This window comes from Phalacrocorax carbo, chromosome 3, assembly GCF_963921805.1.
Source record: "Phalacrocorax carbo chromosome 3, bPhaCar2.1, whole genome shotgun sequence".
NCBI classification, from domain to species: domain Eukaryota; kingdom Metazoa; phylum Chordata; class Aves; order Suliformes; family Phalacrocoracidae; genus Phalacrocorax; species Phalacrocorax carbo.
Genome location: NC_087515.1, coordinates 95,047,937 through 95,073,189, shown reverse-complemented (window position 1 = coordinate 95,073,189; position 25,253 = coordinate 95,047,937). Strand labels below are relative to the sequence as shown.

Below are 25,253 nucleotides of genomic sequence, written 5' to 3'. Positions count from 1 at the left end.
AGGTATTTCTAGACTATAGCCAAGACATCTTTAGCCACCTTATTCAGAAAATTTCTTGAGTCTTTTGCTTAGAATGTATATTTTGAGGCATTTTTTTGTTTTTATGGTGCTCTCCAACTTATCATGTCCGGGTCTGTAGGTAGAGTAACTATATTTTATTAGACCACTTGGAAAATTAGGCAAACTTCTATTCATGTCCTTCGTGATCCAATTTATCCACATTGTGGATTTGAAGTATAGGCTTCTCCTCCCTATCAAAATACCTATACCTGTAAATGGTGAAGAATGAAAAGCTCTTGAGAAGTTCAGAAGGGACTTCACTGTAGATTATCATATAAATAATATTTTTCAGCTGAACAAATACTGTGCATTAATCCCAAATAGAAATTAATTTTATTTTGGGAAGATGAGAGCCAGATAGAGCTACATGATAGATCCATTCCAGAAGACCTGAATTAAAAAGGTCTTGTGTGGGTTATTTAATGCCATAAAATACTTACCTTCTAAACAAGCACTCCATTTATAAGTGAAATGCAGAAATGATTGTTTAACAAGCTGTTTAAATTAAATGTTTGGACTTTTGAGAAAAAGCTTCCTTTCTGAGAGGCAATGCCACCTGATATTATAAAACATCTGGGTTCCTCATAAGGGACAATTTAAAAAAAAAATGTTCCTCAATTTTTTTCCGCGTTCTGCTGTGCTTTTCGAATTAATTTTGTGCCACTGTGAATTTGGTTTCCTAAGTTGTTTTGGTCTTCCACAGGGTACGTGGCTCTTTCATTAGGTATACTCATAAGGTATTTGAAAGTGTACCTGTCTGCTGTAATAAATCCAGACTTGGGTGACAGTGAATTGTCTGAGATTGAATCCCAGCAGTGCCCAAGTTTTACTGATACGTCGTAATTATTTATAGGGAAAGACTTTATTCCTGGTGACTGTTTTTATAGTCATAATGCCTCTATATTGAAGAGTTTATATGTCCCTTACACTTGTAATGTCATAAAACCCTTTTCCTTTCTCATGTCTGGAGTATTCTGAGATGAAGTTAAGTACAGGGATGCTGCCCAGTAACAGTATCATTTCAAGGTTAATGGCAGCTTATCACTGTGATTAGGTCTGCTTGGGAAGACTGAGTTCAGGTACAAGACAGCATTGTCAGAGTTCTTCCTGTAACTATGCTAATTGATTATTCTTTCCCTCTGCTTTTCAGCTTTGATATTTCTTATGTAGCTGCCAATCAAATCCATAATGATTTAAAGTACTTAAAGTTATCACATCTGAATGTATTACTACTCATGGGCTAGAATGATTTTGCCTTCCCACCCCTACCCTATCTCTGTCTGAATCTGATAATGCCATGGTTTCTTTTATGTATATCTTGGAAACATTTATACAAAATTTTTATTTTATTACTGCTCACTGACTGCAGGTTGCTAATGGCATTCTAAGAAGTGGATATGTTACAATTTTCAGATTTGCCACAGCTGCAGATTATGTTTGCTGTGTAAAAATGCCATGATTTCTTTGGACTGGGGATACTAAATAATTTGAGTACAAATACCTTGAGATCTCTCATTTTGTCTTAGCAGTGTTTGGGAAGCAAAACACTTGTACTTCCCACGTCACATTTTAACTCTATTGCATATTATTTATGATGCTACGTTGGTGTTCTATTCAATAACTTGCTTCCAGCTTACCTTAATAAAGTTAATTTTCCTACATTATACAGCCAACAATATTAGTAATAGTTTATAGAGCTCATGTGCAGGAAAAAGCAACACTGTGTATCTTTTCCAGGTTTTAGACTTCTGACTTTAGCGTCTATAAACTGGTCTCAGTATTGAAAACTTCATGTTTCAAAGTACAAACGTGTTCCAGCCATGCCTGAGGCCAGGGAAAAATATTTTAGTAGAATCTTTTGCCTTGAGAGCTCTTCAGGAGCCCAAGCCCTGGAGGTGGTGCATTGTTTGACTTTGACATGTTTCAGGTACACGTATGGAAAGCCTGTGAAGGGAACTGTAACGGTCACTTGCCTTTCTGTCTCTTACTGGACAAACAAGAAAAATATAACGACAACAATGGAGGTGAGTCTGCTGTTAGCAGTTTTTAGCATTGTAGACTTTAAGCCTGTGTCTCCTTTTGTAGGTTAAATATGCCTGGGACTGTTCTCGAGTGCTGAGTTCAGCTGGTATGGTCTATGGAGTGACTTGCATGGATAGTGTTAAACTCTCTTTGATTTCCAGACTAAAGTGTCTACATTCAGACTGCTTGTTGGGAGTGGTACTTGGCTGCTGTGGTCCCTTGAATTGTGCGTGGAAGTTACTTTGGAGAGTGCTAGCTGGCCAGGTCGAGAAACTTTCCCGGAGCTGCAGTGGTGGTGTTGGGGATGGACGACCCATGCCCAGGAACGCTCCCTGCCCTGTGTGTGCCCCTGCACGCTCAGCCCTGTGTTAAAGTCCATAGGAGATCACCGCAGTTGTCTAGGTGGGGTTCTAGCATGGTAGAGACCAAAGTATTTTGCCTGCTAATTGCTTAGTAATTACATTGGAGTTACCGTACTAGTTGTAACCTGGCGCATGAAATTTAAGAAGGCATGCAGTTTTGATCTGAAGACTTAAAAGTCACAATAGATTAATGGCATCCTTTTGCATTTTACTTTTGAGCTGTGGACTATGTTTAAAACAGGTTCTGTTTCTGCTAAATGGTGTCTGTGGTTTTCTGTTGACTGACTTCAGCAGCTGGCTGACTTCAGTGCCTTCAGCAGCACTTAGCCTACAGAAACCCTGAGCTCAGGGATGTTGGATAGGGTATACCCCCCTCCTCAGGCAGGGACCTGTTAATTGTATTTTTCAGTAAAGCATAGGCACCACTGCTCTGGCCATTTAGAAGTCGATAATTCTAGATATTAGTAAAAAACCCAACAACTGTCTCCATAATCCATTGTTGACTTTAAAAAGCAATGAACTTCTACTAGATTTAATAAAAATGGTTACTGAAAACAAAAAATAAAGGTCAGCATTCATAATTTTCTGGTGTTGACACTCCAGAACTTGTGTGTGGGGAGAGCTACAGGACTTAACCAGAAATAAGCTGTTGTAGATGGAAAGGTGTCCTTGGCTTTGCTGGCTCAAAAATCTTTTTTTTTTCTACATTGTAGATAAATGGATCTGTGAATGTAACCTGTAACAAGCTTATGTTGCAAAACTTGAACGCTGATCAGTTGTGGCACCAAGGTGGCAGTGATTACACAGAGCCAATAGAAATTATTGCGGTGGTCACCGAGTCGCTCACAGGTATGTGGCTGTGTGATGTCTTCTGAGAGAGATCCAAAGAGTAGGTGCTGGAAGGGCTCACCGCTACGTGAAAGGGCTTGGAGCGCTAGAAAAGCATCATGTGCTAATGGCAGTATGAACCTTCTATGTGCAAATGTATTATCTGAAAAAATATATTATCTGAATTGTTGCTTGCCTAGATATTAAATAGCTTAATGGGCTGTTAACTCAGTTGAATACAGTTCTATGATAAATGATTTGTTAAATAACCAGGAAATATGTTCAGATGGGGGCTTAAAGTCAATGACTGATCACTTTTGATGAGAACAGGCATAAAGAATTGTTAGCATTAGCCTGAGTCTTACAAACTTACGTTTAATCATAAACTTACCTCACCTGTTTGTTCATAAGCCACATCAATAGAAAGAGTTCTCTGGCCCCTTGTTGTCCACTGTCTGCCCTCTTCTAGACCAACTGATTTGCAAACTGAGCCTTTTTGTGAGTTCATGTTCCATTGCACCTTGCAGATTAGAAGAGAGTCATTTGTACAAAATTTCTGCCTGTCCCAGAAACTAGGTTTCATTACAGACCTTCTGTAGAAACCCCGGCAACCTGAAGTTGACAGATTTGGGATTCTTAAGTTCCTTCCTTGTGTCATTCTGACATAGTCTGGGTGGAGTGGAGCACTACGTGGTATGGCTTATTTGGCGTTGTGAAAGACAGTACCAGTATGCATACCACCTTTTTACTGATTCTTAGGTGGAAGGATGAAGAGCAATAGGAGTGGAAATGGTGAAAAATATGATAGAATTATTTAAAAATCTTGGACAGTAAATAGTATTGCTGCTAAAGGAATATGTATATTAAAAGCATATTGTCTAAACACATACAATTATTCAACAGGAATCTCCCAAAATTCAAGTACCATCATATTTCCAAAGCAAAGTGACTATTTTATTGAATTTATGGACTACTCTAGAGTTATAAAACCTTCTCTGAACTTCATAGCTACTGTAAGTTCTTTTGTATTATTATGAACTGTGCATGAGCAAATGTGACTTCTGTATTTTTGCTTAGATGCCAAATTTTGCCTCGGATTTTTAAGTGTAATTTACAGATTTGTTTTCAAATTATCTCTTTTTCATGAATCATGTTGGCAAATACTAAACCTAGAGGTGTTTGCTCTAGAAAAGGATAAAGTGGCATGGAATGCTGTAGTGTTGGCAGGATATATTTGAGTATATGCTGTCAGCATTCTTACAGAACAGAAATCTTTTCAGTTTCTAGCTGATTGTTTTCCATTAGGTGACTGTGCTTTAAAAAAATAGAGTAATTATTGAGTCCCAACCCTCCTAATAATATTTGTTTATGGAAGTGTGTGTGTGTATATAGATGCATGCAGATATATACTTTATATAATGCATATATATAAAAGTAAGCAGCTGTTAAAAAAAATCAGTAAAACTTATCAAACCACATTTCTCTCAAGTGAAAGTGTCTTTTCTGCCTTCTGTTCTGTCTTTCTCATACCAGCTGCAGTCCTGTCATAGAAGTATTTCATGTTCTTCATGCTGTCTGTAGTCTACATTCAGTATTTCTAAATTTAGCAGAGGTTGCATTTTGAATAACTGCATTTTGCTTGAAAAGGACAATTGACTTTACAAGTTTTGAGCCTTTACTGTGCAAAAATCAGACCTAAATACTAATAAAATAGGCTGAATATACACTTTCAGAGTAGACTGGCAGAAGCCATATCTTTGTGCTAGCCTGATCGTTTGGGTCTTTGGTGTTTGTCCTTTTCATTTTCCTTGCCAGCATCCTGGTTTGATTCCAGCTTTGATCTGCTTCTTTTTCCTCTTCCAAAGATGAGTTGAGTGAGAGGTAGCTGAGGCATTTAGCAATGCTTGCAGCTGGCAGAAAAGAAGGTATCAGTTATGGTCCCAGAGGAGTGTGAAGGAACAACTGCTGATGTTACTAATAAGTGGAGATCTGAATATGCTGTACAGAGAGAAGACAGGAAGATAATGGTGGAGGAGGAGAGGTAATGGAGTGACAGACCCCTGGACTGAAAAAGAAAAGGGAGATATTAGGTCACTGCTTTTAAATGTAGAAGTTGGATTTTTGGAGTGTGTGATGCAGAAGGAGAACGGGTTTACTATGGATGAGAATCTGCTTGAACGTGGGAATAAAGGTTGATGTAGGTTGTAGTGCTGATTGACGGATGCTGGAGTGAAGAAGTTACAGACTGCCAGTTTTGGGCCTGTTTTAAGTCTTGTCTTCAGTTCATTTGATGAATCCATAAAGACATCTGACTTGGCACCATCTCTGCTCATCTGACACATTTTCCTGCACATGAGGTAATGTTATGTTGTCCTTTGTGGTGGTGGTGAGATGCAAGTGATAGAATTAAATATTCAGGCTGTAGGTAGGATATGTATAATTTGAGTGAGAGACAAGCGTTTTCAACAAGAGTAATTGGGAGAGCTGACAGGCAGGTCACCTTTCAGTTCTGATTTACTTTTGCTCTTTCTTTACTCCCTGGACTTATGAATAATTTTGTTCGCGGCTGACTTGCCTACCTGCAGTGCTCACAGGGGTTTTAAAATAAAGTTAGTGATGTATAAGAAATCTCAGGATGCCCTTGTTTTTTTGATGTGATGCGAGTGCAATTGTTACATGTCACGAGTTGTGCATTTTAGCTTTACTCTGCTTGATGGGTGGTGTTGTTCTTTTTGTTTTTAGCTAAAGGTGACACGTTCTGATAGCAACCAGCTGACAGCTGAAGAGAGGCAGAATCTTGTCACGGTCACTGCGCAACAGTCAGACCTGCTTTTTCACCACTCTTCACTTTCTCACCTTGAGAATGAGGCAACGGAGGAGAGAAATCTGACAGTCCATGTCCTGAATTACACAGTCCCAGAAAATGGAATAATTGATATTGAGTTTCCAATCCTGTCTGATACAAAAACTCTGAGAGTTCAGGTATTGCTTTGTAATATGTTGCTCTGGAGCAGTGACACACCAAATTGAGCAGGCTGCGATCAATGATATGCAGTTCCTGCCACCTGCAACAGCTGATATTTAACCTACTGTTACTTTCCCTACCTCATATTCATGTTAGAGCTGGAAAGAAAGTGACAGATCCTGTCTAAATGTGATCTAATAATTGCACCAAGATAGCAAGGTTAAAAACCGAAACAGATAACCAAAGCAAGCAGTAAAGTGGTCCTGTGCCATTAAGGCTACCATGCTCTTGTAAACTACCATAAATGTGAACATCACACAGATTTCACTGTTTTGCCAAGACTTTTGTTTTGCATTGTCTCTCAGGCAGAGTTCATCAGCAGTAGGACTGACATAGGTGTTTATGATGTGTTCAGCTCCCCAAGCCAGACCTATCTCCAGATTAAAACAAAGAGCCAGGATATAAAGGTACAGTCTGAGACAAAACTTGCCAAGGTAAGAACCGTTCCAGTTACTCATCGTGTTTCCATACTCATCTGTATGAATCGTATGCTTTTCCTAGGCTGGGAAGCCTTTTGAGCTGAGCATTGCAAGCAACAAGCCAGTGAGAGAATTCCACTATCTGGTAAGTTACTGGTTTTACGTATGGGGCCAATCCAAGATGACTTTTAAAACTTTAGAAGTACTCCAGTGAGTGGAATGGGATTCAACATTAGAGAGATTCAGCATTTTTTATTGTGCTTTGTGAAGGAGGTGGCCCAAAAACTTCCTTTGCATTAGGATGGTCTTTTTTGTAAGAGAGCTCCATTTTCCTACGTAGCAGAAATGCCCCTGGCACTCTAAGGAGGTGCTCTCTAAGAGAAGCACATCTCTGATTTGGCTGTTGGGTTATCTTTGCTTGAAGATGTGTGAGACAAGGTGCAAGTGGAGAGCAATACTGCCTCTGACTCTGCAGAGCACCTGTGACGGGACAAGGGGCAAGGATGTCCCAGGAGCAGCCCAAACTGCTGCTTGTCGGCAGGTCACAGAATCATAGCATCGTAGCATTATTAAGGTTGGAAAAGACCTCTAGGATCACCAAGTCCAGCTGTCATCCCAACACTACCATGCTTCCTAAACCATGCAGTGATGTGACATGTCTACACTTTTTTTTTTAACACCTCCAGGGATGGTGACTCCCATCTCTCTGGGCAGCCTGTTCCAATGCCTGACCACTCTTCCAGTAAAGATATTTTTCCTAATATCCAATCTAAACCTTCCCTGATGCAGCTTGAGGCCATACCTTCTTGACCGATCACTAGTAACTTGGGAGAAGAGACCAACACCCACCTCGCTACAAACTGCTTTTGGGTAGTTGTCGAGAGCAATAAGGTCCCCCCTCAGCCTCCTCTTCTCCAGACTAAACACCCCCAGTTCTCTCCTCTGCTCCTCACAAGGCTCATTCTCCAGATCCTTCACCAGCTTCGTTGCCTTTCTCTGGACACACTCCAGCAACTCAATGTCTTTCTTGTACTGAGGAGCCCAAAACTGAGCTCAATATTTGAGGTGTGGCCTCACCAGTGCCAAGTGTGGGGGGACAATCACTGCCCTACTCCTGCTGGCCACACTACTCCTGGTACAAGTCAGGATGCTGTTGGCTTTCTTGGCCACCTGGGCAGACTGCTGGCTCATGTTAAGCCAGCTGTCAACCAACACCGCCAGGTCCTTCTCCACTGGGCAGCTTTGCAGCCACTCTTCCCCAAGCCTGTAGTGTTGGATGGGGTTGTTAAGGTCCTGCACTAAGGACCTGCAGACGCAGGTAGAAGCAGGGGGCTGGTGGAGTCTGAACACAGGTTCAGGACTATCAGGGCTAAGCGGCACAGTGTGAGGAGGAGACCTGCCTGCTGAGGAAACAGATGGTCCAGTGGGCAGGGTGGCACTGTTAATAAGGGAACTTTGTAGGAAGCATTTTAAAATAAATGGCTTGGGTAATGGCTTGTTTAATGGCTTGGATGCTGTATTGTATCTTACTGCATCTGGATTGAAGGATTTATGATATATACCATAATGAGTCTCCCATCCTGTCCTTAACACAGTCTTGTGCACAGTTTGATCATGATGTGTGATGTAGTGATCATGATCTAGTGCACATAATGACCATGATAACTATAGTTCTTTTTCTTTCAGAGACTTTATGTTGTCCTTATTTCCTTACTCAGTTAACTATTAAAGTGTGGGCATTAATGTGTATTTTCTAAAATAGAAACAATTTCTAGAAGATGTAAAAAAAATCAGGTCCATGCAGTCAGAGGCAGGGAACTGCCCTTCATGACTTTGTCTTCATTAGAAGTGGTATGGTCCGATAGAAACAGATTTAGAGTGAAAAAGTTGATGCTGTGAGCCTGAACTCCAGGTATTTTGAGGTATCTTCAGACAAACTCTAATCTGATTTGGTAAAATGAATGCCTGTTTTTAGCTGGAACATGTTAGTGGGACCCAGTTCACACTGTCCATGGTACAAACCAAAGTGTGGGAAGTAGGGGTGTTTGCAAAATTTGCTTTTAAAATTGTATTCCTGATCCAAACTTAAATGCTATTATAGATGACCCACATGACCCAGCACATTACTGTTGTGTTTTTATGTTCTCGTAGCATATGTTGTGCTGTGCACTCATTGTAGTACTTTTCTTGTCCATAGTGATACAGGAATTAAAGCATGGAAAAATTCTATCTCTAATATTTAAATGTTACATTACCCACCTGTCCCATACCCAGCCTCATAGAACTAGGCAGCCACTTAGTGAAAAAAAATAAAAATCAGCACACCTATATATCTCTTCTTTTAACAGCTATTTGTAGAAGGAATTGCAGAGCTTATACACAGTGTGTTTAATTTTTCCCTTTCAGGTGTTATCTAAGGAACAAATTATGGCTTTTGGCACAAAGGCTGCAAAAACATTCACTTTAACAGCAGAAAATTCCTGGGCTCCTTTGGCATCTATACTTGTGTTCTACGTTGATGAGCTTGGAGTGGTTGTAAATGATGCTCTCACTGTCCCCATTCAGCCTGTTTTGGATGATAAGGTAACGATACTGAACTTGAGTCTGAGACCATGTTTTTGTCTGTTTGTTGTGTGGTAAACAGTATTTTAGGTCATAGGACTGTAAATGTAAAAATTTCCTCACTGAGGATCTGATCTGAGGTTTATGTAAGTTCTTGGAAAGACTTTTGGTAATACCAGTGCAGTTAGGGTCCAGCAGTTGTGTATCTGAAAGAAATTTCTACTAGCCCTATATTTTCCACATAAACAGACACACAGCGTCTCCTTTTGTTTTTAATAGTTTGGCCAGAGCAATCTGTGGCTCAGTAATTGACCAATGTAGTGGAAAGGTACTCAGAAGTGCTCTAAGTGTGGAACTGTAAATGTTTATGAAGACCTTGTTCTAGCCAGGCAGTGTTCCCATTGTATATGGTGTGTCATCAGTGAAAAACCAGTGTTTGTGTTTCATGTGACTTCAACTCAAAAAACCTTGAAGAGGAGTGGGAAAACTACTATTGCAGCAATGAATTGATTTTTCCAGCCTACTCACCAAGATGAGATTTGGTCCTTTGTGCAAATAAAAGCCTCACTGTGACTTTTTACAGGTGAGACCACCCAAAGACTCTTGATGGGTTCAAATCCACCCTCCCCTATGGGAACTTTAACACTTAGAACCACACATCAGTAGGGAGGCTGTTTGTCTTACTCCTACGAGTAATTTCCCCATTTGCTTCATGATTTATCCAAGCTCACGATATGAGTGGTGGTGTCACAGGATAAGTCAGTGGAGAGGCAGAATGGTGAGAGAGCTGCAGGCACATGTTTGTTGATTATGGTTATTAGGTACCCGTGTCTGAAGAAGCAAAGTAAATAGAAAACAAGTAAGACAGTTGAAATTTGGGGGTTTTAGGATAGATATAGGAAGATATTTCTAATAAGGAAGGCATAACAGTTTGGTTCAGTCTTCTGGAAACAAATTGAAATGTTTCCACTGATTGCAGTGTCCACAAATAAGATTGCATTGTATTTTGTAGCAATGAGGTAAGGCCTGACCTTGAAGATACCAGTTAGATTAAATGTAGTTTATGGATGAAAGACATGATCCTAGTGTATATACAGAGAAGATGAAAAATTGAGATGATAAATTATGAGAATTTAATATCAACCTTACTGTATTTGCTATATTTCATTGGATAGTGAAATAAAGTAAGGAAAGAACTGATCTCAAAGGCTTCAAAATTTCAAGCTATTTCCATTTCGCCATTTAAACACTAGCCACTGAAATGTATTCAGTACTGTGGAAAGCTACTTTTCCTGTGATTTGTAGCCTTGCCAAACTTTTAATTTCTGTGAATGAGTTGGCAAATATACAGAGCTGCAGTGCCACAGTGTACTCATAAGGAAAATATTTTTCTGTGTGAATCAGCCTGATGCCCATTTACAGTGAAGCACGTGGTGCTAATCCCATTTTTACTGGCAGCATTAGTGAGTTTGCTGTTGCTCTCTGATTTTCATCCTGAATGTACTTGAAAGGTGCCGTTACACAAATTTATCAGAGAAAGGGTGTGATGGGGCTGTAGATTCAGACATCTAAATATATGTATTTACATGTAGGGTCGGGATTCAGTTGCTTAAGCACAGATATTTAGTGTCCTCCAAGAGGCCACAGGGTGTTCAAGATGTCATCATGGGATGGGTGGATGTTTCCGAGGTCCTATGGGAGACCTGTCCCTTTCTGGAATGGGAGCTGAGGGTTGGACAGCATGTTGTGGGACATCTCAAGGGGTTCCAGGTGCCTTCAGGTGACTGAGTCTCATCTCTGTATGTGAGTTATGTGTCTAAACTCAGTTTACGGAGAACCAGTTGGCCCAGAAGAGCGTGATTGTAAGTTACACTTTCTGGACTCCAGTGACTGTTCCAGAAGGGTAAGTTATGTGTCCCGTCTGGCAGCACAACTGGACATGTCTTGGATATCTTTGAATGCTTCAAATTGCACTAAGTGTCAGTGTTTATGTAGCTGAATCCCACCCACAGCCAGTGGAGCCTGACTGTACTGTTTTCTTCACCGCCACTTGAATTCATGCTTTGTGGTGAGCCAAACGGCTATCTAGTCTCCACTATTTGTTTTGACTCTGTATGTGGAGGGAGCTTAAACACTGAACTGAAATGTGGACGGCTAAATGTAGGTAACTTAATTGTACCACAACACTTGGTAGTAGTGGTGTTTTCATGAGGGAAAAGGGTAATATTTTTCATTTTAAACAGAAATTCTGCATTGTCATCTGATGCAGTGGAGACGGGATGCATTAGAAATTCCTTACAGCAGATGACCCTTCCTCTCTTCAGTACCCCAGGAAAGACATCCTGATGCTGTATTAGCCTATTTATTTCCTTCCCCCTTACCCATGCACCTTTCTGTATTGATCTCACTGTGGAACACGTAGTTGTAATTTTTGAAGGCTGAGTTTTTTCCCCAAATAATCTTTCCCTAAATACATTACATGCTGTGTTGTGCATTGATGAACAACAAATGCTGTCAGCTGTAGAAACTGGTGTATCCTTGTGGCTCAAGAGGTGGCTGTTCATATACTAAAAGCTGGTTGAAACAACAATGGATCCTGATGCTGAATTCCCACCAGTCCAAGGAAACGATGAGCTAGCAGAGCAACAGAGCAAAATGAATGTCATAGTATTTTCCTAAAGGTCCTAGGAAAAGTAAATCCAGAATCTTAATTATAGCCGATTCAGCTAGGAAGATGCTTCCTCAGAGTTCTTAGTGGCTGTAAATATCACAGTATCCTTTAAAGCAGTGCTGTTTTTTACTTTTTTTCTAGATTAAAATCTCTTGGAGCAAAGATAAGGTCAAGCCATCTGAGAAAGTCTCCCTTAAAATCAGTACAACAGAACCAGAATCAGTAATTGGACTTGCAGTTGTTGATAAAAGTGCAAAGCTTCTAGGAGAAAGTAGTGACATAACACAAGATTCTGTAAGTAAATGTGAAAAAGGTTTTCATTATTGTGTGCGTGAAAGTTGTATGTTTATGGAAATGTTACAGAGTATATGCTGAATGACTAATATTCTTTGGGCAGGGTTTCTAGTCCTTAATTATGCAAATGTTTTTTACTTCTGAAGTAGTTTATCAACAGGAGTGGAGAAGACTGTAAGGCTTACAAGGTAATAGGCCCAGCGTTTCTAATTCCAATTATAATTTATTGTTGTTCCATTTGATAAACTGCTCAGTCAACAATTGGCAATTTCTTCTTTCAGGAGAGACAAAAAAGTCAGAAAAACTCCCTGATGATTTGTGCTTTGTGCTCTTTAAAATTAGCAACATAAAGTAATGTATTTTTTGAAGAGCAGAATAAATTATTACTCTTTTTGAATTCCCTTTACTTGCAGAAGCTTTAGTACGTCAACAGTTTGAAAGAGCTGATAATATACCTCATTTCTAAAGTGCTCAAATGACATAGCATAAGTGCCATAGTATATCAGTGGGCTGCAGGCCCCTCTTTTAGGCTTATACGGTCTTGGTCACTCTTCCGTTAATCATGAAACCATTGCAACCTAATCGCCTTAATCCTGTCATGGATTCTTTTCTCTTTCACATGAGAGCTAAGTGAGCCGCAGCTTGAGGTACAGGTCTATGAAAAAGTATCTACAACAGTGAAAGATTTGAAAAATGTGAGTTTGCATACACTCTTCGGATGATTTTGGTTTTCTTGTCTTAGGTCTTCCATGAGCTCAATTTGTACAGCACAATGCAGTATTTCCCCCTGGTCAGAGGTTCTTTTGGTGTCTTTCAGGTACTATTTTTTTTTTTTTTTTTAATTCTAAGCTGGGGTTTTTTACTGCTTAGTGATTTGCACTTTTTAAAGTTTGGGACTGTAGACAGTGTACTGCTTTCATGGCTTATGTGGGTTCTGAATTATGAAATGTCTCAATATGTAAATATTCTGAATGCAAAGAAATATGTTTACACTTTCATAAATATGGATTGCTTTATTCTTGATATTGTCTTTGAAAAGTTTTCAGTCATTAAGGCAACACTCAGATTCAGATGATCTCAGTTTTGTTGGTTCCTGTATATTACTTGCTTTAGTTCTATGATTGCTTTATTATGATGACTTTATTTTCTCAAAAAGAAAATAGATAAGCACTCTTAATGTCCTGAATGTCCTGTATTGAGATATACTGTATAAATTTTATCCAGAAATGCAGCCTTTGGGTATCAACTGATGCAGTTCTTGAGGAGGATAAGGAACATTTTCTTTGTAAGTAATAAAAATAAATGTAGCCAAATCTAATTTACTGAGTGGGGAAGGAGGTCCATGGGTTAGGGCCACTATTATGTCTTCTTACTGTACTACATAGAGGCTACATCCAGCCTTGCAAACCATTACCATTTCCAAGGTTCAAGACGTACAAAATGCATATGACTAGAATTTTAAAAAAATCATTTTTGCTGCTGTCCTGAGTGACACTACTCCTTAAAGGTGTGACTGTGAATGGAGTTTTATTTGCATTGATATATGTTGCAGTGGTTTGTCATGTGTAGTCATATTACACCAGTTCCATAAGCGCTGCAGAGAGGCTGTGTAGAAATTTAAGTTTGTGTGAAACTTTTTTTTATTCTTAAAAATAAGCAAGAAAAAAAAAATAGTTCCTAATGTCATGGAGTAGTGTTACCATATGTAACAAAGCTATAGTTTATATTCCAAACACTGTATTCATTTGACTTGTCTTAACTGTATTAATTTTATTTTTCTTAGATAATTGTAGGTAGGACAATATTTTTTATCTTGTAGATGGTGGAATGATACCCATAGAAGATGGTTTCGGTGATGATATGCCAGTATCTAGAAACGCACCTCCTGATTTCAGCAATCTCTACGTGAGGACACATTTTCCAGAGACTTGGCTTTGGATCGACACTAAGACTAGGTATAAGATAGCAGCAAATGGAAACTGATTTACACTTGTTATTTTGTAGGTTTTAGTAGCATTCTGCACTGGTGCTGAAGAACGCTGCTTAAAAGTGTAGTATTATTTATATTCTGCTACCACCTAGAGGCCACGAGTGACATTGGAGATCCACCAAATGAGGTGTGGTATAACTGCACAAAATAGGACAATGCCTGACTGAAGGCCTTGTGGTTTCAATAGAAACTAGATGGAAATTCTGGAGACAAAGAAACTCTCTTCCTTTTACAGATGGGGAGATAACAGAGAGGGAGACCCAGTCTTTTTCTCTGTAGTACATGAGAAGATGGCGATTAGCCCAGAAAGGGAAGTCTGTTCCGGTCTGCACCTAATTCAATGAGCAGTTCAAACTGTCAAATGATGGTGAAATCTGGCCTGTGTCATGAAGCACAAATCCTGTATTCTTTCAGAGCTGAGTAGTTCGGGAAGCAATTGTCATCTGGGATTGTTTTAAAGGATCTGTAAAAATTCATTACATGTAATGTGATTCAATGTAATTACCTACAATTAATGTAATTTAAAATAATTTAAAGTCTTTTTAATAATTTTGATCCCATCAGAAATATTTCTAAATGATTAGGTAAAGAAAAACAGCTAATCAGCAGCTTTTCCTTCTAAGAGTTTGGACTTAAGTTTTGATGCATTTTAAACATTTGTGTCCACTTACTGATGTCTGTAAATGGATGCTTTTTAAAGTCTGTTCTCCCCTTCTGCCATCAGATCTGACACAGACACCTCAATGGAAGTCATTGTACCTGATACCATCACATCCTGGGTAGCCAGTGCTTTTGTGATGTCTGAAAACAGCGGGCTTGGAGTGACGACTGTTCCAGTGGAGGTACCATGGCACTAGACAGTTCTTAAAACGCTGGTAACACTGTAGGTTATTACTGGAAGCTGTATTTTAATTCTAAGAGCAGCCATCTTCTTATACTAATGAAGTGATTGAGAGGCTATGTGTATACAAACTGTAAAGAAAACATCATCACTGAAGACATATGTGATGCTGTATCTGCCTCCCCTTCCTGCTTATATAAATACCTCAGACATTACACAGATACTTGGGTGCCTATTTCAGTTGGAGCAGTTGTTTTTTGAGCACTTTCAGATGTGCCCACTTCAGAATCTTCATACGCAGAAAGGGAGAATGACTGCCTGAAGATAGCGTATTTCCATGTTTTCTTGGCTTTGCCAAGAGGGCTTTCCATGAGTTGATGGTGCATGCAGGGAGGTTTGTACAGACCAGCTGGGAGGAGGTGGCTGGGACAGGAAAGGCACGTTGTCTGCTGGAAAGATCATGCCCCTGTACTGCTCCGCTAACACTTCCCCCAGAAGCAAGGATGGAAGAATTGCTTAAAGACTAAATTCTGGCCTTGCTTTCACTTATCTGTCAAAACCAGTCTTGGAGTAAACATACGTGCTACTTTTTGGGTGGCTTAGCTTGAGGACCAATATGGACACTGAGAGCCAGCAGTGGGATGAGATCCTTCTTGCTGCCAAATTCCTGTCTCCTGAGGCTATTTTTGTACTTCCAAGTGTTCAAAGAGTTTAGCAATTTAAGCTAAATTCAGCACTCCTCAGGTTAGATCTCTAACTTGAAATTCCCATCATACAAGTGCAGTTGTCCTTGGGTCACTCTGTGTTCATGGAAACAGCTACTTTGAGTGATTTAGCTGGTTTAAAATATAAATTACTTTTTGAAGTCTCATTTAGCTAGTATTTAATGTACGTTGAATAATACTCTGAAGGTAGTTGTCTACTTCCATTCATTATGTAAAGATCCTAAAGGAACTATGTTACTAATTGAGACAACTCCATTTAAGTGACTAAGGTTAGAAAGGTTGAAACTGTGCGGTACTGGGTCATAGATTTCCAACTTGATGCCAGGACTAGTGCAACCATAGCTTGGAGACAGCCATTTACCCATTTAAGTTCTCAAGCCCTCAAATTATTAAGAAGTGGCAACTTTTGGGATCAAAACCAAGATCTAGGTCCAGATTCTATAGTTGGCTGCTACACCAGACACAGAACATGTGCTTTGAACATCCTGATCATAACTCCACCACAGAATTTGGAGCCCAATCTGGATTTTGCGGCTAAGGCTCCTTTGAGACTGGAGTCATGATTCTTGTTGCTTTCACTCAGCTTGGCAGAGATGGGACAGAAAGAGGAATAATTTTCTGATTCAAACTATGAAAATATATACTTGGCCTCTCATCCTCAAATTTGAGAAGGCTGCAAGTAGAACAGATGTTGAGATTATTATTTAACTATAATCACCCACATGTACTGTTGTTCAGTACTTCAACCTCGTTGGGATGTTTAGATTGCACTTAGGGTTCCATATGGCTGCAACATGTTAATCATTACCATATAGAGAGGCAAATAAAAGAAATGCATGGAGACTGTAATGGGAAAATAAATAAGTGACATCTGTGTGCTTAATGTCATTTACGGCTTTGCATCTTGTTTTTATTTGACTTCTGCTATACAGGGTGTTGATAATTTTACCCTATTGTATTTTATTGTTATATACCAGAATACTCCTGAGTGTAAAAGTTTAGTATTGCAAGAGTTTTAGAGAAAAGCAAAACAAAAAAGACAAAGTAGGTGCATAGGGAAAACCTTGCCTAAGAACTAACCAAAAATTCTCCATCAAAACTTCTCTGATATGTAATACCTAAACAAGTTTTTGATACTGAAAGCTTTGGCAAACAACTTTTCAAAGTTTTTAAAAGAAATCATTGGATTATTAGCTAGCTAGAAAGCAAGCTGAGGGTTTTTTGGCAGTGAAACTGAAAACACTTGGAAGAATTTTTAAAATGAAAACCAAATTAAAACCATTTTTAGTTGACATTAGGGTATCACGCTTCAGCCATTCTTATTGTACAGATGTCCATAAACAGTGGAATTTTGATTCCATTCAGCTTGATGAGAGCTTACCATTGACTTTTAAAAGCCAAGACTTCATCCAAAAACCTCTCTTCACAGATAAAAGTGACTGCTTGCTGGTATATTTCTGCAGTTTTTCATTTAGTTAAGAAAAGATGCATTTTTAGAAATATAACTAAAGAACTTATGCCAAGATTAACCTTACAAAATAACACATCATTCTAAGGTGCTGGTGAATTACAGAATTAGGAAGAGTTAGTTATTTTGTATTCCAACATACGTTTCTCTCTTGACATGGAGATAGGGCAACTGACAGATTTTTAATCATCCATTACTTGTGCACTCAAAACAGTTCACAGTTACCTTAATGAGATTTCAGGACGGATCACAGCTTCCAAACTTGCCAGATGATAGGCTCTTAGTCCCAATTCAGGTGCCTCTGTTGGAATTTGCCCTGTCAAAGCTGTCAGCAGCTCTCACCTGAATGGTGCTGCTGAGTTCCCACAAAGGTGCTAATGACCAGGAGCATCTTCAGCTTCTGCTTCAGCCCTGCAGTAATACATCTTGGTAACTGCAGAGTACAAGCAAACATACTTTGTCACCTGAATTTAAAAGTGACCGGGAGACAAGTGGGCTGGTACCTGATTGTAGGGTTTCACTGCTGATTTTGTTTTGCAGCTAGAAGCTTTTCAACCTTTCTTCATTTTCCTGAACATTCCATACTCTGTCATCAGAGGAGAGCAGTTCCTTTTGGAAGTGAACATCTTTAATTATTTGAAAGAAGAAGCTGAGGTAAAATAACAGTCTCTTTGTACTTGAATATTACTAGACGCTGCAGAGTTTTCATCACCAGTGGGAGACCATGTCTTTCTCTTGTGAGAACTTTAATATTTTCTTTAGTGGGTGAACCATAAACCTATTTCTCTATACACAAAAAAGGTGGCAGCTTATGAAAATTAACACTTTGTATTGCGAATGTTACTGTATTTACAGGTCACTGTGATCCTGGATATGAATGATGCTTTTGAAATTATTCCAACATCCAATGAAATAAATGGTACAGAAAATCAACAGTCTATATCTGTACCAAGTGAAGATGGGAAAACTGTTCAATTCCCAATCAAGCCAAAGCAGCTGGGAGAGCTTCCCATCAAAGTGACAGCAATATCATCTGCTGCTTCTGATGCTATCATGCAGAAAGTTTTAGTAAAGGTAAACAGTCTGCAGCTCGGCTTGTTCCTGAAATAAATGGTTACCTAAAATAGACAACAGATTGCATCAAAAAGTCAAACCAATTTACTTGTCTGCCTCTTGCTCTGTAAGGTCGGTTTCGGGTCAGGTGGCTTTAAGTAGAAAACATTCCTTTTAAAATAATTTATCTTTTAAAATTCTTTAAATCCCCTTCCAGGAATGAACACATAGATCTGTTCTACAACACATAGTGCATCAAATGCTTCTGAAAGCGAGGTGAAACCTATTTGGGCATCAGTGAACACCTGGTGCTACAGCTAGCTTAATAATCTGTGGAGAGTGGACCAAATAACTGTGTTATGGATAAGAGCAATCAGTTTTGCTACACACCTGGCTTTAGTTCAAAGCCTATTTTATATGAACGTTTCTGTATTTTGCTATTAATGGAAATTTAGCCCCCAGACTTTCTGATAAACCAGAAACTGATAAGACTTGCCTAACTTTGGACATCTAAGTCTGCCATGTACATTTCAGTGGAAGGTGGTAGACATTTGTACATCTCATGCTTAAGATCATAGAATCAGAGAATGGTTGAGGTTGGAAGGGAGTAGTCCATCCTTCCTGCTCAGACCCATGTACAGTCAGGTTTTAAATATCTCCATGGACAGGGACCTCACAGCCTCTCTGGGCAGCTTATTGCAGTGCTTGAACACCCTCGCAGTTAAAAAAAGTATGTTTTTATGTTTAAAAGGAAGTACCTTTATTTCAGCTTGTGTTCATTGCCTCCCATTCTACTATTGGGCACCACTGAGAAGAGCTTAGCTCCATCTTCTCTATACCCTCCCTTCAGGTATTTATACACATTGGTGAGGTCACCCTGGGCCTTCTCCAGGCTGAACAGAGCCAGCTCTCTCAGCCTCTCCTTAAACTGCTTAAAACCACTGTCTTGCAGGGTTGTGAGCTGTTTTCAGGTGGAGCCACTTAATGCCCTTTCTGTTGAAGGTCAGTTGTGCAGAAGAGAATTAAAGCTTGTGAGACTAAGGTGTGCGCTGAGGAAAGAAACCCATTTACTTTCTCTGCTTCAAGGGCAGTTTTTCTCAAGGGATTTTGCATGCGTGAGGAAATGAAACCTTTATGGCCACATATCTTACTTCAGTTTAAGTCCTCCTTGTCTGACAGGCTGTAGGATTGCGGACAGCATGAAAGGTGCCACCTCTGGCCTTGGCACATGCTCAGCCGCGGAGCTCCGTGCCTGGCGTGGAGCCCACTGGAATCAGAGGTGCTCTCACTGACGTTGCAGGTGTATTTTTGTAATTGACACGTGGTCTCAAGAAGCAAATAGTGGACATGGGTCTTTATAAGAAAAACGTGTCAGTTGGATGGACCGATAGCTCAGGTTCTTGGTGTGTTAGCAAGCAGCACAGAATACCTGACAGTGTTTTAGATCCCTCAGTACAGTAAGCACATAACTCCTGTCCTAAAAGCGATGAACTGTTGGAGATTACAATAATCCTGTCGTTATTTTGATAGGCTGAAGGATTGGAACACACATATTCTCAGACAGTTGTTTTGGATTTGACTGGGAATAAACCACAAGCAGTGTCAAAAACTTTGGATTTCACTTTTCCTTCTGATGTTGTAAGTGGCAGTGAGAGAGTTCAAGTCACTGCTGTTGGTAAGGACTATCTTATTCTGTTTCCGTCTTTATTATTTATTATTTTCTGTTTGTTTTTTTTTTTAAATTTTTTTTTTGCCTGCTGGGCTTTTGTTGAACTCAGTATCTAAGATATATCTGTGCCCATAATCCAGCTGCTGGCATTTTCTGCACTGCAGGGAGCAGTGGTTTTAAAGAACAGAGCAGTGTCCAGTAGTAAACTCTGTCAAGTACAATAATTGCTATATAATAGGTTGAATCATTAATTCAAAAGAATTTACCATCAGGCATTAGACTAAGCATAGGGAGACCTTATGGATGGAGTGTGCTATTCCTTTAATTTATTTAGTTTATGATATTATGGTATTGACTATCTATCTTCAGAGTTACAGATGGAGTTGGATTTTAATAAGGAAGGTCCTGCAAAGTTTGCTAGTGTCCCATTTTAATTCTGCTTATCTGAAGAATAAAACCTAAAACCTGACTGATTGTTGTTTCTTGTGACACCTGGGCTTTGATAACTGTGGGTGAGAGAAAAAATAGAGGAAGTTTCAAATACCTACCATTACTGAAACATTTTCCTGGATTGAATATCTTTTGTAATTTTTTTTTAAATGGTGGCTGTTTGAAATTACTCTGTAGTTGGAAAGATCTATGGGGAAATGGGTCAGTGGGCACAAAGTTGATCAGAAGATGTATCTTTTCTGCCTAGTTAGTGGAGTTTAGTGCAAACTTTCCTAATGTATCATGTTTTCTCCCAGTTCAGGTGATACCACCCTTTATGTGTGAGGTATGCATTTACTCACAATAAGCTTTAATTTATTTTAATTAAATTTTATCTTTCAGGTGATATACTTGGGCCTTCTATCAATGGTTTGTCATCATTGATTAAGATGCCTTATGGCTGCGGTGAACAGAATATGATAAATTTTGCTCCAAATGTTTATGTTTTGCAATACCTGACTAAAACCAGGCAGCTGAGAGAGGATATTAAATCAAAAGCTGTATCATTTATGAGAAAAGGTCTGTATGCTTAAAAGAAAGATGTTAGATTTTTAAGAACTCTTACTAGTAAAAAGATATCTGTGACTCTGCCTTTGGTATTTCAAGTACTGTTGTGTTGGGGTCATGAGAGCTGGGAAAAAAGCCGATCTTTCTTTTCCTCAGATGAAAAATGCGTTTTAGAAGGTAATTCATATCGAGTTCCCAGGTGGTTGTTATTTCTCCATTGATAAAACCATGTGTGAGCAAACATTTCTGACCTCTGCTTGACGCACAGAGGTTGAAAATTAGTCAGTAAGCAGAGTGAACCGTATTCATCCCACGTGTTTATCTGTCTTCAGTGACACCATCCCCATCCTGCCACGTCCTTGTAGAGCTCGAGGAGTGGCGTTTCCTCTGGTGGCAGGCTTTCACCCACCCAAGTTTTAGACTTTGTCAGAAGTGAACTCTGTGATGGAAATCAAAAGGAAAATTTCAGTTGGAAATTGTTGTATATTTTAATCGGGAAATACTCCAGGGCATCACAAAGTATGGAGAACATAGCTGCATTATGCTTCTCTGTGCCTTTTGGATCAGCGTCTAACTGCAGTGTACCATGCTCGCCACATGTCAGTCTGCATGTTGAGAACCTGGTTCACAGACAGGAATGAGTCCATCCTCATGTGGGCTACACCCCTACTAAGGCACCATGATGACATTTTCAAACTTTGTTTACACCCTGTAAGTCTTCAATATTTTTTTTTTTGTATTAGATTTTTTTTAAAGTTGTTGACATTTCCCTTGGAAAAGACACAGCTCAAAATAAATTTCCCTTTCATCAGGATCCCAATTTTCTGTCAAAAGCAGTTAAATGCTTTTTTTTAAACCCTTCCTACTGCATGGTTAGTTGGAAAGTAAGATGGGGGGGAAGAGATGTGTTATGTAAGCAGCTACGCTGAAGTTTGTAAGCAATCTACTATTTGAACCCTGAGTTTGCTACCGTAATATTCTGAAGTTTTCCAGTAACAGATTTATTAAAGTGATTTCAAAGCAAGTGAAAATTATAGCATTAAATGTCACATATATAGAAAGCATTGTGTTACGTTACTTGTTCCTGGGGCTTTGAATTTAGGTACATGTTTTTAACACTGTGCTAGCCAAAACAGTAAGTATGCTGAAATATTTGTAACCTTAAGATAGAAAAGAACCACAATATAAAAAATATTCTGGTATTTTCCTTTATTAACAATTGATTTCAGTTGTTGCACTGATTTTTAAAAAAATGTAATCTTAAAGTTGAAATTTATCTTTAGTTTGGGATGTAACTTTTATAAGTTCAGTTTTTGACAGGATTGTAATGAAATTTAATTTATAACAGGCTTTATTTCACGTGTCAGAATTCACTAAATATTTGGAAAAATGACCTCATAATCTGAAGTAGATATAATTAATTTTAAGGCTAAATGCTTGTGAGAAGGGGTCATATAGCTAGCAGAGACTACTGCTATATGATCTTTCTTATAGCAGTTTTTATTTACCTAGAACAAAGGCAAAGCAAGAGAAAAGTTGCCTTCTAAAAAAAATTCCTTTAGTTGTGGGAATGACAGATCCCATCTTGAAATCACTTCTTCAGAAATAAAAAAAAAAAAAATCCTGGTTGGTCTGAAAACTTTGGTGCTAGACCCAAAGCGAGCAACGAGTTTGAGCAGTATTTCCAAGCTGTTTGAAGTGTGAGACACTTTAGTCTTTCACATATTTCTGAAGGCCTTTCCATCCTGATTGCACTCCTCTTTCAGCCTTGCTCAGTGAGCCTCCTACATCTCTTGGGTTCCAGCCAGTCCTCTGGGAGTACTAGTGTACATCTTCATAATAGGATCCTTCTTTTCCTTGCCTTTCCACTTGCATGTGTTGACATTTGAAGTATCGTTTTTCATGTCTGATTGAGTGTCCGTTGGAACGAACGCTGTGGTTCACAGCCCCCAGGTCTCCTGTTCCAGCATTTCTGCAGGCTTTCCCATGTTAGATACGCTCGTGTTAGGAGAATTTTGCGTGACTGCAACGGGGTTGGCATTGAGAAGAAAGCAAGCAGACTGGAGGAAATAGCTGAGTGATCACTCTGTCCTCTCTCTGGTTCTGCTCATCTTTCTGTTCCCTCCCAACCTGAACAAATTCTGAGATAAACTTATCCCTGTGTAAGGGCTGCTGAGCGGTCTTTGGTAAGTAGGCTGTTGGTCTTAGCTTAGTGCTTTTACACTACCAGCGGGGTGGTGTTTATAATACTTATGGCTGTATATTGCCTATTCTGCAAAGAAGCGGACCTCAGTTTTCAGGACTTGCAGTCAGATACTTTTGAAGAGGAAGCAATCTATTTGTATATTTGCATATATTTGTGTTCTTGTTAGTACATTATTTTGAGGCTTAACCTTTGACAGTGACTTCTGCTTTCCTTGGTGAGAAATGCCACTCATTCCTTCTTTTTTCCTCCCACTCAAGAGTGCTTGACTCCTCAAGATTGTTAACTGAGATGACAGATTTGTCTGTATGGGAAAGATTCCCCAGTTTTAATCATGTAATTAACCACTGTAGATGTGCTAAATATATTATAAACCCCCTATATTTAAGTGGAAATTGTAATTTCAAACTCTTCTAAAGAAGAGACAAAACCTAAACCTGATGCTACTGGGGTAAGAGTTTATATGGCAAGGTGCACTGGTATACTGTAGCAGTTTAGATTCACATCTTTATATCTGTTCTATTATAGATAGACCCCGACTAGGATTTCATCTTACACTGTGACTTAGATTGAGGGACCAGACTTTTTGTTCCTTGTAATTTTGTTCCTAGGTAATTGGTCAATATGTATCTATATTCAGGATAATATGTAAGCAGGTGATAAATCCTGTATTGGTGAAAGCACAGAACATTTTGTAGGGTGTTGTGGTTTAACCCCAACGAGCAACTAAGTCCCACACAGCCACTTGCTCACTCCTCCCTGGTGGGATAAGGGAGAGTATTGGAAGACCAAAAGTGAGAAAACTCATGGGTTGAGATAAAGGCAGTTTAACAGGCAAAGAAAAAGCCGCTCACACAAGCAAAGCAAGACAGTGAATTCATTCGCTACTTCCCACTGGCAGCCAGGTGCTCAGCCATCTCCAGGAAAGCAGGGCTCCATCACGCGTAATGGTTACTTGGGAAGACAAACACTATCACCCCCAACATCCCCCTCTTCCTTCTTCCACCAGCTTTTATTGCTGAGCATGATGTCATATGGTGTGGAATATCCCTTTGGTCAGTTGGGCTCAGCTGTCCTGGCTGTGTCCCCTCCAAACTCCTTGTGCACCCCCAGCCTCCTCGCTGGTGGGGTGGGGTGAGAAGCAGAAAAGGCCTTGACTCAGTGTAAGCGCTGCTCAGCTGTAACGAAAACATCCCTGTATTATCAACACTGTTTTCAGCACAAATCCAAAACACAGCCCCGTAACAGCTACTGTGGAGAAAATTAACTCTATCCCAGCCAAAACCAGCACGCAATGGAATGGTTGTAGTTGGATGGACCTGACGGGATGCATTTGTAAATTCATTCATTTGTGTAGGACTTAATGATGGTTGCCTGAAGGTTTTCCTGCTGCCTGGCTGATTCAGTATTGTGTCTGTATCTGTCAGGTGTTAAACAAATGAATATACTTTCTTAATTATAATAGCCAAAAGAGTAAAGCCAAAGAAAAAGACAAGGTGGGGGAAAAGAATAAAAGAGATCTTGTGAAATGCTATAAATAGATATCATTATTGTTCTTGATACACAAATGGCAAGCAAAATGTAAGAGAAGGAAGGCTTTAGGTATCGATATGCTACTTACTGTAGTTTCCATAGCAAGCTCTTAATTTCTAACATTAATGAACATTGGTTCTGCACCAAAGTAACTATTCAATAAGGATGCTGCTGGTGGTCGTGAGCAACTAGTGAGCTCTTGGGGCCCTTTATTATAGGTATTCAGACATTAGGAGAAAGCTGCACTTGTTCTGGATACTGAAAAATCCTGGGATACATTTTACTTGGATCCTTCTCAGGAATGCAGCACCTTCAGGTCTTTTGAAATTTTTCACTCACTTCAGGACAGCCTCTTCCAGCACACTTTTTCTGATAGCTAGTTCTTTGATTTGGCAAAAGCAAGCTGCTGAAAGGGTCTTTTTTCAGTGGCATTTGTAACTGCTGTACCCTCGCCCTTACAGTTGGAAAATACTTCATTTTGCTTGTCCTTTCTTCTGCTGGAAAGATAAGAGTGTTTCTGTAGGTGCACAAC

At 39.4% G+C, this 25,253-nt stretch overlaps 1 protein-coding gene across 1 annotated transcript in view; it reads left to right on the top strand.

Moving 5' to 3' along the window:
- Nucleotides 1–25,253, top strand: part of CD109 (CD109 molecule) — an 82,368-nt gene that overhangs the window by 31,090 nt on the left and 26,025 nt on the right. The window contains exons 8-23 of the mRNA XM_064447799.1: nucleotides 1,988–2,084; nucleotides 3,158–3,293; nucleotides 4,176–4,285; nucleotides 6,015–6,254; nucleotides 6,603–6,704; nucleotides 6,799–6,861; nucleotides 9,123–9,299; nucleotides 12,091–12,243; nucleotides 12,986–13,060; nucleotides 13,468–13,528; nucleotides 14,063–14,198; nucleotides 14,958–15,075; nucleotides 17,808–17,921; nucleotides 18,123–18,341; nucleotides 19,851–19,995; nucleotides 20,821–20,997. Coding sequence (XP_064303869.1) covers nucleotides 1,988–2,084; nucleotides 3,158–3,293; nucleotides 4,176–4,285; nucleotides 6,015–6,254; nucleotides 6,603–6,704; nucleotides 6,799–6,861; nucleotides 9,123–9,299; nucleotides 12,091–12,243; nucleotides 12,986–13,060; nucleotides 13,468–13,528; nucleotides 14,063–14,198; nucleotides 14,958–15,075; nucleotides 17,808–17,921; nucleotides 18,123–18,341; nucleotides 19,851–19,995; nucleotides 20,821–20,997 — 2,123 coding nt within the window. The remainder of the gene's footprint in view (nucleotides 1–1,987; nucleotides 2,085–3,157; nucleotides 3,294–4,175; nucleotides 4,286–6,014; nucleotides 6,255–6,602; nucleotides 6,705–6,798; nucleotides 6,862–9,122; nucleotides 9,300–12,090; nucleotides 12,244–12,985; nucleotides 13,061–13,467; nucleotides 13,529–14,062; nucleotides 14,199–14,957; nucleotides 15,076–17,807; nucleotides 17,922–18,122; nucleotides 18,342–19,850; nucleotides 19,996–20,820; nucleotides 20,998–25,253) is intronic.